Source organism: Oncorhynchus nerka, linkage group LG12 (genome assembly GCF_034236695.1).
Source record: "Oncorhynchus nerka isolate Pitt River linkage group LG12, Oner_Uvic_2.0, whole genome shotgun sequence".
NCBI classification, from domain to species: domain Eukaryota; kingdom Metazoa; phylum Chordata; class Actinopteri; order Salmoniformes; family Salmonidae; genus Oncorhynchus; species Oncorhynchus nerka.
Genome location: NC_088407.1, coordinates 9,790,109 through 9,804,234, shown reverse-complemented (window position 1 = coordinate 9,804,234; position 14,126 = coordinate 9,790,109). Strand labels below are relative to the sequence as shown.

General features: G+C 50.3%; 1 protein-coding gene across 1 annotated transcript in view; it reads right to left on the bottom strand.

The window, feature by feature from the left end:
- exoc6b (exocyst complex component 6B) overlaps nucleotides 1–14,126 on the bottom strand; it is a 155,781-nt gene that overhangs the window by 68,633 nt on the left and 73,022 nt on the right. Inside the window, exons 9-10 of the mRNA XM_065026007.1 lie at nucleotides 4,617–4,700; nucleotides 1,228–1,274 (exon numbers count right to left, since the gene is read on the bottom strand). Coding sequence (XP_064882079.1) covers nucleotides 1,228–1,274; nucleotides 4,617–4,700 — 131 coding nt within the window. The remainder of the gene's footprint in view (nucleotides 1–1,227; nucleotides 1,275–4,616; nucleotides 4,701–14,126) is intronic.

Sequence of the window (14,126 nt, the reverse complement as noted above, 5' to 3'; positions counted from 1 at the left end):
GTAGGCTGAACGTCTCAGATGGCGTCTTCAACGAGGTAGGCTGAACGTCTCAGAAGGCATCTTCAATGAGGTAGGCTGAACATCTCAGATGGCATCTTCAATGAGGTAGGCTGAACGTCTCAGAAGGCATCTTCAATGAGGTAGGCTGAACGTCTCAGATGGCATCTTCAATGAGGTAGGCTGAACATCTCAGATGGCATCTTCAATGAGGTAGGCTGAACGTCTCAGATGGCATCTTCAATGAGGTAGACTTTTGTACCAATCTAAATAAGAACAATTCCATACTGCCTAGACTTATATATATATTATTATATATTATATATATATTATATATTATAGCATAATAATGATAGTCAATGTGTGTAATTACAGTCCTCTATATTGCATCCTTCCCTGCCCGGATAAAACACACACAGAAAAAAGACGATATATCGTATATCAACGATGTTTGGACAGGTCGAGGGGACGTTCCGTCATTTCAGGCGTCGCCCAACCCTAGTACGGATAGAAAGAAGAGAGAGAGCCCTGGTCGATGGGATATTTGGAGAAGTGTCTGTCTTCTCTGCTCCAGACAGTGAACATTCCCGATATTCCCATCCAGACTGTCGGAATAACATGGATATGCCACCTCACATCCCACACACCATCAATCCTCATTCAACACCTTCCTGTGTGTGTGTAGTGTGTGTGTGTAGTGTGTGTGTGTGTATGTAGTGTGTGTAGTGTGTGTGTGTGTGTAGTGTGTGTGTGTGTAGTGTGTGTGTGTGTAGTGTGTGTAGTGTGTAGTGTGTGTAGTGTGTGTGTGTGTGTGTGGGGGGGGGGTGTGGTGTGTGTGTGTAGTGTGTGTGTGTGTTAGGCCAGCAAGCCCAGAGAAAGGAGAGGTCGGGAGAAAAGAGGAGTGTGGTCAGAATGGGAAGACGGGTAGATGAGAGGCGTGGACCAGAGTTATTTAAGGAAGGAAAGCTGGTACAGCTTTTAAATTAAGTGTCACTGAATAGCTGAACACACACATCCTATCCAGTCAGTTCATGTGATCCATTCACGCCAAGAAATACTACAATTGTAGACGGATTGATGAATAGAGGGGAGGATGAAGGATGGATAGAAAGAGAGGAGGGGAACTTACCCTACTATTTGATTGAAGTACTAGAAATACTACGATTGTAGATGGATTGATGAATAGAGGGGAGGATGAAGGATGGATAGAAAGAGATGAGGGGAACTTACCCTACTATTTGATTGAAGTACCTTCTGTATCCTTCCAAGGTTTCGTGCTGAATGAAGAAAGAAGAAGATGAAGATGAAGAAGAAGAGGATTCAAACTACTACGGACCTCTGGAAAGACATTAACAACATGGCTTCTGTTTTTGAAGTTGGTGTGATGGGGAGGGAGGGAAGACAGCAGGGAGGGTAGGGTGATATCTACCATGTTAGAGTGGGGTTGCAGTACGAGGCGAGGTGAGTGGTGATATCTACCATGTTAGAGTGGGGTTGCAGTACGAGGCGAGGTGAGTGGTGATATCTACCATGTTAGAGTGGGGTTACAGTACGAGGTGTGGTGAGGGGCGATATCTACCATGTTAGAGTGGGGTTACAGTACGAGGTGTGGTGAGGGGTGATATCTACCATGTTAGAGTGGGGTTGCAGTACGAGGTGTGGTGAGGGGTGATATCTACCATGTTAGAGTGGGGTTGCAGTACGAGGTGTGGTGAGGGGTGATATCTACCATGTTAGAGTGGGGTTACAGTACGAGGTGTGGTGAGGGGTGATATCTACCATGTTAGAGTGGGGTTGCAGTACGAGGAGAGGTGAGTGGTGATATCTACCATGTTAGAGTGGGGTTACAGTACGAGGTGTGGTGAGGGGCGATATCTACCATGTTAGAGTGGGGTTGCAGTACGAGGTGAGAGGTGATATCTACCATGTTAGAGTGGGGTTGCAGTACGAGGCGAGTGGTGATATCTACCATGTTAGAGTGGGGTTACAGTACGAGGTGTGGTGAGGGGTGATATCTACCATGTTAGAGTGGGGTTGCAGTACGAGGTGTGGTGAGGGGCGATATCTACCATGTTAGAGTGGGGTTACAGTACGAGGTGTGGTGAGGGGCGATATCTACCATGTTAGAGTGGGGTTACAGTACGAGGTGAGGTGAGGGGCGATATCTACCATGTTAGAGTGGGGTTACAGTACGAGGTGAGAGGTGATATCTACCATGTTAGAGTGGGGTTGCAGTACGAGGCGAGTGGTGATATCTACCATGTTAGAGTGGGGTTACAGTACGAGGTGTGGTGAGGGGTGATATCTACCATGTTAGAGTGGGGTTGCAGTACGAGGTGTGGTGAGGGGCGATATCTACCATGTTAGAGTGGGGTTACAGTACGAGGTGTGGTGAGGGGCGATATCTACCATGTTAGAGTGGGGTTACAGTACGAGGTGAGGTGAGGGGCGATATCTACCATGTTAGAGTGGGGTTACAGTACGAGGTGTGGTGAGGGGTGATATCTACCATGTTAGAGTGGGGTTACAGTACGAGGTGTGGTGAGGGGCGATATCTACCATGTTAGAGTGGGGTTGCAGTACGAGGCGAGGGCTGATATCTACCATGTTAGAGTGGGGTTACAGTACGAGGCGAGGGGTGATATCTACCATGTTAGAGTGGGGTTGCAGTATGAGGCGAGTGGTGATATCTACCATGTTAGAGTGGGGTTACAGTACGAGGTGTGGTGAGGGGTGATATCTACCATGTTAGAGTGGGGTTGCAGTACGAGGTGAGAGGTGATATCTACCATGTTAGAGTGGGGTTACAGTACGAGGTGAGAGGTGATATCTACCATGTTAGAGTGGGGTTGCAGTACGAGGTGTGGTGAGGGGTGATATCTACCATGTTAGAGTGGGGTTACAGTACGAGGTGTGGTGAGGGGCGATATCTACCATGTTAGAGTGGGGTTACAGTACGAGGTGTGGCGAGGGGTGATATCTACCATGTTAGAGTGGGGTTACAGTACGAGGTGTGGCGAGGGGCGATATCTACCATGTTAGAGTGGGGTTACAGTACGAGGTGTGGCGAGGGGCGATATCTACCATGTTAGAGTGGGGTTACAGTACGAGGTGAGGTGAGGGGCGATATCTACCATGTTAGAGTGGGGTTACAGTACGAGGTGAGGGGCGATATCTACCATGTTAGAGTGGGGTTACAGTACGAGGTGTGGTGAGGGGCGATATCTACCATGTTAGAGTGGAGTTGCAGTACGAGGCGAGGGGTGATATCTACCATGTTAGAGTGGGGTTGCAGTACGAGGCGAGTGGTGATATCTACCATGTTAGAGTGGGGTTGCAGTACGAGGTGAGGTGAGAGGTGATATCTACCATGTTAGAGTGGGGTTACAGTACGAGGCGAGTGGTGATATCTACCATGTTAGAGTGGGGTTGCAGTACGAGGTGAGAGGTGATATCTACCATATCAGAGTGGGGTTGCAGTACGAGGCGAGTGGTGATATCTACCATGTTAGAGTGGGGTTGCAGTACGAGGTGTGGGGTGATATCTACCATGTTAGAGTGGGGTTACAGTACGAGGTGTGGTGAGGGGTGATATCTACCATGTTAGAGTGGAGTTGCAGTACGAGGCGAGGGGTGATATCTACCATATCAGAGTGGGGTTACAGTACGATGTGAGAGGTGATATCTACCATGTTAGAGTGGGGTTGCAGTACGAGGCGAGTGGTGATATCTACCATGTTAGAGTGGGGTTGCAGTACGAGGCGAGTGGTGATATCTACCATGTTAGAGTGGGGTTGCAGTACGAGGTGAGGTGAGGGGTGATATCTACCATGTTAGAGTTGGGTTGCAGTACGAGGTGAGGGGTGATATCTACCATGTTAGAGTGGGGTTGCAGTACGAGGCGAGTGGTGATATCTACCATGTTAGAGTGGGGTTGCAGTACGAGGTGAGGTGAGGGGTGATATCTACCATGTTAGAGTGGGGTTGCAGTACGAGGTGAGAGGTGATATCTACCATGTTAGAGTGGGGTTACAGTACGAGGCGAGGGGTGATATCTACCATGTTAGAGTGGGGTTGCAGTACGAGGCGAGGTGAGTGGTGATATCTACCATGTTAGAGTGGGGTTGCAGTACGAGGCGAGTGGTGATATCTACCATGTTAGAGTGGGGTTGCAGTACGAGGTGAGGTGAGGGGTGATATCTACCATGTTAGAGTGGGGTTGCAGTACGAGGTGAGAGGTGATATCTACCATGTTAGAGTGGGGTTACAGTACGAGGCGAGGGGTGATATCTACCATGTTAGAGTGGGGTTGCAGTACGAGGCGAGGTGAGTGGTGATATCTACCATGTTAGAGTGGGGTTGCAGTACGAGGCGAGGGCTGATATCTACCATGTTAGAGTGGGGTTGCAGTACGAGGTGAGGGGTGATATCTACCATGTTAGAGTGGGGTTGCAGTACGAGGTGAGAGGTGATATCTACCATGTTAGAGTGGGGTTACAGTACGAGGCGAGGGGTGATATCTACCATGTTAGAGTGGGGTTGCAGTACGAGGTGAGGCGAGGGGTGAAATCTACCATATTAGAGTGGGGTTGCAGTACGAGGCGAGGGCTGATATCTACCATGTTAGAGTGGGGTTGCAGTACGAGGCGAGCCTGTTTCCTTCTCTGATTCCTGTAGTAGTTCTCAAACTGCTCCCGGGAACCCTGGGTAAAAAACAACATGGACAACATCCTAAGAGACCGGCCGTGCGCGATGGCAACAGAGAGGAGACGGGAGCCATGACAACCCTTGGATCGCCATACGTATTGACATTCATCAGTTACTCGTTTTATTTGTAGAACTGATTAAAAACAGGTTTGGATTAACAACAAAACAAAACATTTGAAAGACGGAAACAGACGAGAAGATTTTGGTAGAAAAACAAAGGTTTGATATTGGGTACAAAAGGCACTCTCATTCAAGGGAGAGTCAGTGATTGGACAGTCACTAAGGTCTTCTGTTTCCAGTGGCGTCATCAATCTCTCTTCAAAGTCGAGCATATCTGTAGCATATCAGTCACTCACAACAGATTCTGCTCCGGTTCTTCAGTATGACTGAACCAGTGTCTCACACACACACACACTGCTTTACAGTGATAAACCCCAGGCCCCCTCTCCATCCTCCTCCAACAGTAGCCCCGGTCTCTGTCCTTATCGCCTCTAGCTGAGACCCAGACCAGGACCCACAGTACTGCCCCAGCCCAGAGATAAGACACCAAAGCTGGGCTGATAACCCTCCACAGTCAGGGAAGCTGAAACTAAAGGCCAGAACCAGGCCAGAACCAGAACCAGGCCAGAAGCAGGCCGGAAGCAGGCCAGAACCAGGTCAGAACCAGGCCAGAACCATGCTCACTCACATCTGGTGCGCTGTTATAATGAAAAATGTTTCCAATAAAATACATTTGAAACAAGATTTGATTGAAGACACAAACTGTTAATATTTCCTAAGAAAAATTAGGACCTTGGACGAATGCTTTTCAGCACCTTGGCAGTTCTCTCAATGAGAACAATGTCTATTGAAGAGACATACCACAGCAGTCCATCAGAGAGAGAGACGGGGTAGTGGGGGGAGGGAGAAGGAGAGAGGGCGAGAGGATAGAACGAGAGAGGGCGAGAGGGTAGAACGAGAGAGAGAGAGAGAGAGGGTAGAACGAGAGAGAGAGAGAGGGTAGAACGAGAGAGAGAGAGAGAGAGAGAGAGTAGAACGAGAGAGAGAGAGAGAGAGAGGGTAGAACGAGAGAGAGGGGTAGAACGAGAGAGAGGGGGTAGAACGAGAGAGAGGGGGTAGAACGAGAGAGAGGGGGTAGAACGAGAGAGAGGGGGTAGAACGAGAGAGAGGGGGTAGAACGAGAGAGGGGGTAGAACGAGAGAGAGGGGGTAGAACGAGAGAGAGAGAGGGAGGAACGAGAGAGAGAGGGTAGAACGAGAGAGAGGGGGTAGAACGAGAGAGAGGGGGTAGAACGAGAGAGAGGGGGTAGAACGAGAGAGAGGGGGTAGAACGAGAGGGAGAGGGTAGAACGAGAGGGAGAGGGTAGAACGAGAGGGAGAGGGTAGAACGAGAGGGAGAGGGTAGAACGAGAGAGAGAGGGTAGAACGAGAGAGAGAGGGTAGAACGAGAGAGAGAGAGGGTAGAACGAGAGAGAGAGAGGGTAGAACGAGAGAGAGAGAGGGTAGAACGAGAGAGAGAGAGAGGGTAGAACGAGAGAGAGAGAGGGTAGAACGAGAGAGAGAGAGGGTAGAACGAGAGAGAGAGAGGGTAGAACGAGAGAGAGAGAGGGTAGAACGAGAGAGAGAGAGGGTAGAACGAGAGAGAGGGTAGAACGAGAGAGAGAGAGGGTAGAACGAGAGAGAGAGAGGGTAGAACGAGAGAGAGAGAGGGTAGAACAAGAGAGAGGGTAGAACGAGAGAGAGAGAGGGTAGAACGAGAGAGAGAGAGGGTAGAACGAGAGAGAGAGAGGGTAGAACGAGAGAGAGAGAGGGTAGAACGAGAGAGAGAGAGGGTAGAACGAGAGAGAGAGAGGGTAGAACGAGAGAGAGAGAGGGTAGAACGAGAGAGAGAGGGTAGAACGAGAGAGAGAGAGGGTAGAACGAGAGAGAGAGAGGGTAGAACGAGAGAGAGAGGGTAGAACGAGAGAGAGAGAGGGTAGAACGAGAGAGAGAGGGTAGAACGAGAGAGAGAGAGGGTAGAACGAGAGAGAGAGAGGGTAGAACGAGAGAGAGAGAGGGTAGAACGAGAGAGAGAGAGGGTAGAACGAGAGAGAGAGAGGGTAGAACGAGAGAGAGAGAGGGTAGAACGAGAGAGGAGAGGGTAGAACGAGAGGGAGACCGGGAGAGGGGAAGGGTGGAGTGGATGGATGAGTGGGTGAGAGGCTGCTAGAGGGGTAGAGGGCAGGGAGGTCTCCAGAGTAGTTCTACTAAGAGGACTGAACTTCAATACAGGCCGTAAAGCTCACTGTACAACCTCCATGAAGTCAGACACACAACACCAACACTCTGGAGAGAAGTGTGGGGTGTAGGCAGAGGTCAACAAGACCCTCGGGGGAGGGTACAGCTATCGTGTGGGCTGTATTTCCTCACACTACCACCAAGAAACCTTCACTCTGCTTAAACTATTGTTTAATAATACACGCACGCTTCTCCAAATCGTCCAACCGCACACTGATCCAACCAACCACACACACACACACACACACACACACACACGAGCAGTGCCACGTTACTGATGACTACAGGGTCTAAGGCAGATATCTCCAGTCATGAACAGAACAGAATGGTGTCTCTAGATTCTGGAATGTTCTCTGCTGCCAGACAGACCAACAGACATCTTAGTGTGTGTGTGTGGGGGGGCTCTCATTAGGACAGAGTTGCCAGTAGGGAAACACACACAAAGACACAAACCACACACACAAAGACACAAACCACACACACAAACCACACACACACAAGACATAAAGACACAAAGACACAAAACCAGGAAGTAGAATCCCATTTCCAATCAAGACATTCATTTTGTTTTCTCTTCTCTCTCTCTCCCTCCGTCTCTCGCCCCATGTTTAAATTCCACCATATTACCATGGTGGTGAAGACTGGACCTGAACAATATGCCTTTGTTCTACTGTACACACACACACACACACTCAAATCTGATAGAAATTATGATCATGTAAACAACAGCGTTGGCCCTACATGGAGTTTTCCCTCAGACCGGACCAAACGAGAAACACACGAAGAACCCTTCACTCCACAGGCCGTTAAATAACACAGGAACGAACACACACACACACACACACACACACACACACACACACACACACGTCCAATTGTCCAACCTCCAGGTATCAATCACATAACAACGAGCTTTCATGTTCAGAATAAGAAACCCAAATGTTCTAGTGGTAGTACTCGTCGTCTGGTTTAGTGGTAGTACTCGTCTGGTTTAGTGGTAGTACTCGTCGTCTGGTTTAGTGGTAGTACTCGTCGTCTGGTTTAGTGGTAGTACTCGTCGTCTGGTTTAGTGGTAGTACTCGTCTGGTCTAGCGGTAGTACTCGTCGTCTGGTTTAGCGGTAGTACTCGTCTGGTTTAGCGGTATTACTCGTCGTCTGGTTTAGCGGTAGTACTCGTCGTCTGGTTTAGTGGTAGTACTCGTCTGGTTTAGCGGTATTACTCGTCGTCTGGTTTAGTGGTAGTACTCGTCGTCTGGTTTAGTGGTAGTACTCGTCTGGTTTAGCGGTAGTACTCGTCTGGTTTAGCGGTAAGTACTCGTCTGGTTTAGCGGTAGTACTCGTCGTCTGGTTTAGCGGTAGTACTCGTCGTCTGGTTTAGTGGTAGTACTCGTCGTCTGGTTTAGCGGTAGTACTCGTCGTCTGGTTTAGCGGTAGTACTCGTCGTCTGGTTTAGCGGTAGTACTCGTCTGGTTTAGTGGTAGTACTCCTCGTCTGGTTTAGTGGTAGTACTCGTCGTCTGGTTTAGTGGTAGTACTCGTCGTCTGGTTTAGTGGTAGTACTCGTCTGGTTTAGCGGTAGTACTCGTCTGGTTTAGCGGTAGTACTCGTCTGGTTTAGCGGTAGTACTCGTCCGGTTTAGTGGTAGTACTCGTCGTCTGGTTTAGTGGTAGTACTCGTCCGGTTTAGTGGTAGTACTCGTCGTCTGGTTTAGCGGTAGTACTCGTCCAGTTTAGTGGTAGTACTCGTCGTCTGGTTTAGTGGTAGTACTCGTCGTCTGGTTTAGTGGTAGTACTCGTCGTCTGGTTTAGTGGTAGTACTCGTCCAGTTTAGTGGTAGTACTCGTCTGGTTTAGTGGTAGTACTCGTCTGGTTTAGTGGTAGTACTCGTCCGGTTTAGTGGTAGTACTCGTCTGGTTTAGTGGTAGTACTCGTCGTCTGGTTTAGTGGTAGTACTCGTCTGGTTTAGTGGTAGTACTCGTCGTCTGGTTTAGTGGTAGTACTCGTCCAGTTTAGTGGTAGTACTCGTCGTCTGGTTTAGTGGTAGTACTCGTCTGGTTTAGCGGTAAGTACTCGTCTGGTTTAGCGGTAGTACTCGTCGTCTGGTTTAGCGGTAGTACTCGTCGTCTGGTTTAGTGGTAGTACTCGTCGTCTGGTTTAGCGGTAGTACTCGTCGTCTGGTTTAGCGGTAGTACTCGTCGTCTGGTTTAGCGGTAGTACTCGTCTGGTTTAGTGGTAGTACTCCTCGTCTGGTTTAGTGGTAGTACTCGTCGTCTGGTTTAGTGGTAGTACTCGTCGTCTGGTTTAGTGGTAGTACTCGTCTGGTTTAGCGGTAGTACTCGTCTGGTTTAGCGGTAGTACTCGTCTGGTTTAGCGGTAGTACTCGTCCGGTTTAGTGGTAGTACTCGTCGTCTGGTTTAGTGGTAGTACTCGTCCGGTTTAGTGGTAGTACTCGTCGTCTGGTTTAGCGGTAGTACTCGTCCAGTTTAGTGGTAGTACTCGTCGTCTGGTTTAGTGGTAGTACTCGTCGTCTGGTTTAGTGGTAGTACTCGTCGTCTGGTTTAGTGGTAGTACTCGTCCAGTTTAGTGGTAGTACTCGTCTGGTTTAGTGGTAGTACTCGTCTGGTTTAGTGGTAGTACTCGTCCGGTTTAGTGGTAGTACTCGTCTGGTTTAGTGGTAGTACTCGTCGTCTGGTTTAGTGGTAGTACTCGTCTGGTTTAGTGGTAGTACTCGTCGTCTGGTTTAGTGGTAGTACTCGTCCAGTTTAGTGGTAGTACTCGTCTGGTTTAGTGGTAGTACTCTATTGGAGAAAATATTTACTAATCAATAAATATTCATATCATATCAACAATAAAGTGTGCGTGTTTGTGTGTCTCTGTGTGTAGAGTTCAGTTCATTGTGTGTCTCTGTGTGTAGAGTTCAGTTCATTGTGTCTCTGTGTGTAGAGTTCAGTTCATTGTGTCTCTGTGTGTAGAGTTCAGCTCATTGTGTCTCTGTGTGTAGAGTTCAGCTCATTGTGTCTCTGTGTGTAGAGTTCAGTTCATTGTGTCTCTGTGTAGAGTTCAGTTCATTGTGTCTCTGTGTGTAGAGTTCAGTTCATTGTGTCTCTGTGTGTAGAGTTCAGCTCATTGTGTCTCTGTGTGTAGAGTTCAGCTCATTGTGTCTCTGTGTGTAGAGTTCAGTTCATTGTGTCTCTGTGTAGAGTTCAGTTCATTGTGTCTCTGTGTGTAGAGTTCAGTTCATTGTGTCTCTGTGTGTAGAGTTCAGCTCATTGTGTCTCTGTGTGTAGAGTTCAGCTCATTGTGTCTCTGTGTGTAGAGTTCAGTTCATTGTGTCTCTGTGTGTAGAGTTCAGCTCATTGTGTCTCTGTGTGTAGAGTTCAGTTCATTGTGTCTCTGTGTGTAGAGTTCAGTTCATTGTGTGTGTCTCTGTGTGTAGAGTTCAGTTCATTGTGTGTCTCTGTGTGTAGAGTTCAGTTCATTGTGTGTGTGTAGAGTTCAGTTTATTGTGTGTGTCTCTGTGTGTATAGTTCAGCTCATTGTGTGTCTCTGTGTGTAGAGTTCAGCTCATTGTGTGTGTGTAGAGTTCAGTTTATTGTGTGTGTCTCTGTGTGTAGAGTTCAGTTCATTGTGTGTCTCTGTGTGTAGTGTTCAGTTCATTGTGTGTCTCTGTGTGTAGAGTTCAGTTCATTGTGTGTCTCTGTGTGTAGAGTTCAGTTCATTGTGTGTCTCTGTGTGTAGAGTTCAGCTCATTGTGTCTCTGTGTGTAGAGTTCAGTTCATTGTATCTCTGTGTAGAGTTCAGCTCATTGTGTCTCTGTGTGTAGAGTTCAGCTCATTGTGTCTCTGTGTGTAGAGTTCAGCTCATTGTGTCTCTGTGTGTAGAGTTCAGTTCATTGTATCTCTGTGTAGAGTTCAGCTCATTGTGTCTCTGTGTGTAGAGTTCAGCTCATTGTGTCTCTGTGTGTAGAGTTCAGTTCATTGTGTGTCTGTGTGTAGAGTTCAGCTCATTGTGTCTCTGTGTGTAGAGTTCAGTTCATTGTGTGTCTGTGTGTAGAGTTCAGCTCATTGTGTCTCTGTGTGTAGAGTTCAGCTCATTGTGTGCTCTCTGTTCTTTCACCCTTGGCATCCACTTTGTCCCCAGGACTGACCTGCCTAACAACAGTTCTCCATGGGGTCATGACCAACCCAATTTTCTCTCTCTGTGTGTGTATGTGCGTGCCTCTGTGTGAGTGTGTGTGCCTCTGTGTGTGTGTGTGTCTCGTGTATATGAAGGCTGAAACAAAGGACAAAAACAGGAGAGAAGGAGAAGAAGAATGGTAAAGAACACAACATAACTAAACAAACATGAAAGCTGGCAGGAACCAAAACAAACGAGGGAACGGGAGGGGGGAAGAAAGTGAAGCTGAGGTTGAGGAGGTCACACCTTTCAACACCCCCCCCCCCCTTTTCCTTCCATTCACTCTCTCCTCCATCCCTCTCCTTCTCATCCACTCTCTCTTGCACTTCTCCAACCCCAGGGCAACCCCTCCACTTCTCCAACCCCAGGGCAACCCCTCCACTTCTCCAACCCCTCCACCTCTCCAACCCCAGGGCAACCCCTCCACTTCTCCAACCCCAGGGCAACCCCTCCACTTCTCCAACCCCAGGGCAACCCCTCCACTTCTCCAACCCCAGGGCAACCCCTCCACTTCTCCAACCCCAGGGCAACCCCTCCACTTCTCCAACCCCAGGGCAACCCTCCACTTCTCCAACCCCTCCAACCCCAGGGCAACCACTCCACTTTTCCAACCCCAGGGCAACCCCCCACTTCTCCAACCCCAGGGCAACCCCCCACTTTTCCAACCCCAGGGCAACCCCTCCACTTCTCCAACCCCAGGGCAACCCCTCCACTTTTCCAACCCCTCCACCTCTCCAACCCCAGGGAAACCCCTCCACTTTTCCAACCCCAGAGCAACCCCTCCACTTCTCCAACCCCTCCACTTTTCCAACCCCTCCACTTCTCCAACCCCAGGGCAACCCCTCCACTTTTCCAAACCCTCCACCTCTCCGACCCCAGGGCAACCCCTCCACTTCTCCGACCCCAGGGCAACCCCTCCACTTCTCCAACCCCAGGGCAACCCCTCCACTTTTCCAAACCCTCCACTTCTCCGACCCCAGGGCAACCCCTCCACTTCTCCGACCCCAGGGCAACCCCTCCACTTTTCCAACCCCAGGGCAACCCCTCCACTTTTCCAACCCCTCCACTTTTCCAACCCCTCCACTTTTCCAACCCCAGGGCAACCCCTCCACTTTTCCAACCCCTCCACTTTTCCAACCCCTCCACTTTTCCAACCCCAGGGCAACCCCTCCACTTCTCCAACCCCAGGGCAACCCCTCCACTTCTCCAACCCCAGGGCAACCCCTCCACTTCTCCAACCCCAGGGCAACCCCTCCACTTCTCCAACCCTCCAACCCCAGGGCAACCACTCCACTTTTCCAACCCCAGGGCAACCCCCCACTTCTCCAACCCCAGGGCAACCCCCCACTTTTCCAACCCCAGGGCAACCCCTCCACTTCTCCAACCCCAGGGCAACCCCTCCACTTTTCCAACCCCTCCACCTCTCCAACCCCAGGGAAACCCCTCCACTTTTCCAACCCCAGAGCAACCCCTCCACTTCTCCAACCCCTCCACTTTTCCAACCCCTCCACTTCTCCAACCCCAGGGCAACCCCTCCACTTTTCCAAACCCTCCACCTCTCCGACCCCAGGGCAACCCCTCCACTTCTCCCACCCCAGGGCAACCCCTCCACTTCTCCAACCCCAGGGCAACCCCTCCACTTTTCCAAACCCTCCACTTCTCCGACCCCAGGGCAACCCCTCCACTTCTCCGACCCCAGGGCAACCCCTCCACTTTTCCAACCCCAGGGCAACCCCTCCACTTTTCCAACCCCTCCACTTTTCCAACCCCTCCACTTTTCCAACCCCAGGGCAACCCCTCCACTTTTCCAACCCCTCCACTTTTCCAACCCCAGGGCAACCCCTCCACTTTTCCAACCCCTCCACTTTTCCAACCCCAGGGCAACCCCTCCACTTTTCCAAGCCCTCCACTTCTCCAACCACAGGGCAACCCCTCCACTTTTCCAACCCCTCCACTTTTCCAACCCCAGGGCAACCCCTCCACTTTTCCAACCCCTCCACTTCTCCAACCACAGGGCAACCCCTCCACTTTTTCAACTCTCCAACACTCCTCAGTCTCAAAGTCTCCTGCACTCAGTCTCCTCTTGACAACCCTCTCTCCATCTCCTCTCCTCCTCCTCTCTCATTCCTTACACCCTTTCCCGGTCTTTCACTCTTTTCCCTCCCTATTCAATATGTTCACTATCTAGCTCCCAAACGTCCTCCATCGGTCAGCCATCCCCCTTCCCTGTCCTCCACCTCACTCTCGCCCTCACTTTAACCCTTCTGCGTGAGCACTCTCTCAGTCTCTCTCGTCCTTGCTGTGACCTCCCTATCTTCCTCCCTCAGTCTCTCTCTCTCTCCCCCTTTCCTTCCTTGCCCCTGTCTGTCTCTCAACTTAGCCTTGCTATAACCTCTGTATCGTCCCCCCCTCCTCCCTAGCTCTCTGTCCTTCCTCACAAAGTTCATGCTCTTCCGTTCCCTGGATGATTCTGTCCCCAGAGCTCTCTTAACCCAGACACCCTGTCTACACACACAAACACTGCCTCCAAACAGACACCTTGCCAGACCCCATGCCTCCTCTCCGCTGACCGCCCTGTCCCGGTCACAACCCCAACAAACACACACAAATCCAGACCACTGCTTCGTCCCTGACCTAGTCCTGACCCAGTCAACCCAGAAACCTGCTTCGTCCCTGACCCAGTCCACCCAGAAACCTGCTTCGTCCCTGACCCAGTCCACCCAGAAACCTGCTTCGTCCCTGACCGTCAACCCAGAAACCTGCTTCGTCCCTGACCCAGTCAACCCAGAAACCTGCTTCGTCCCTGACCCAGTCAACCCAGAAACCTGCTTCGTCCCTGACTTAGTCCTGACCCAGTCAACCCAGAAACCTGCTTCGTCCCTGACCTAGTCCTGACCCAGTCAACCCAGAAACCTGCTTCGTCCCTGACCCAGCCAACCTGCTTCGTCCCTGACCTAGTCCTGACCCAGTCA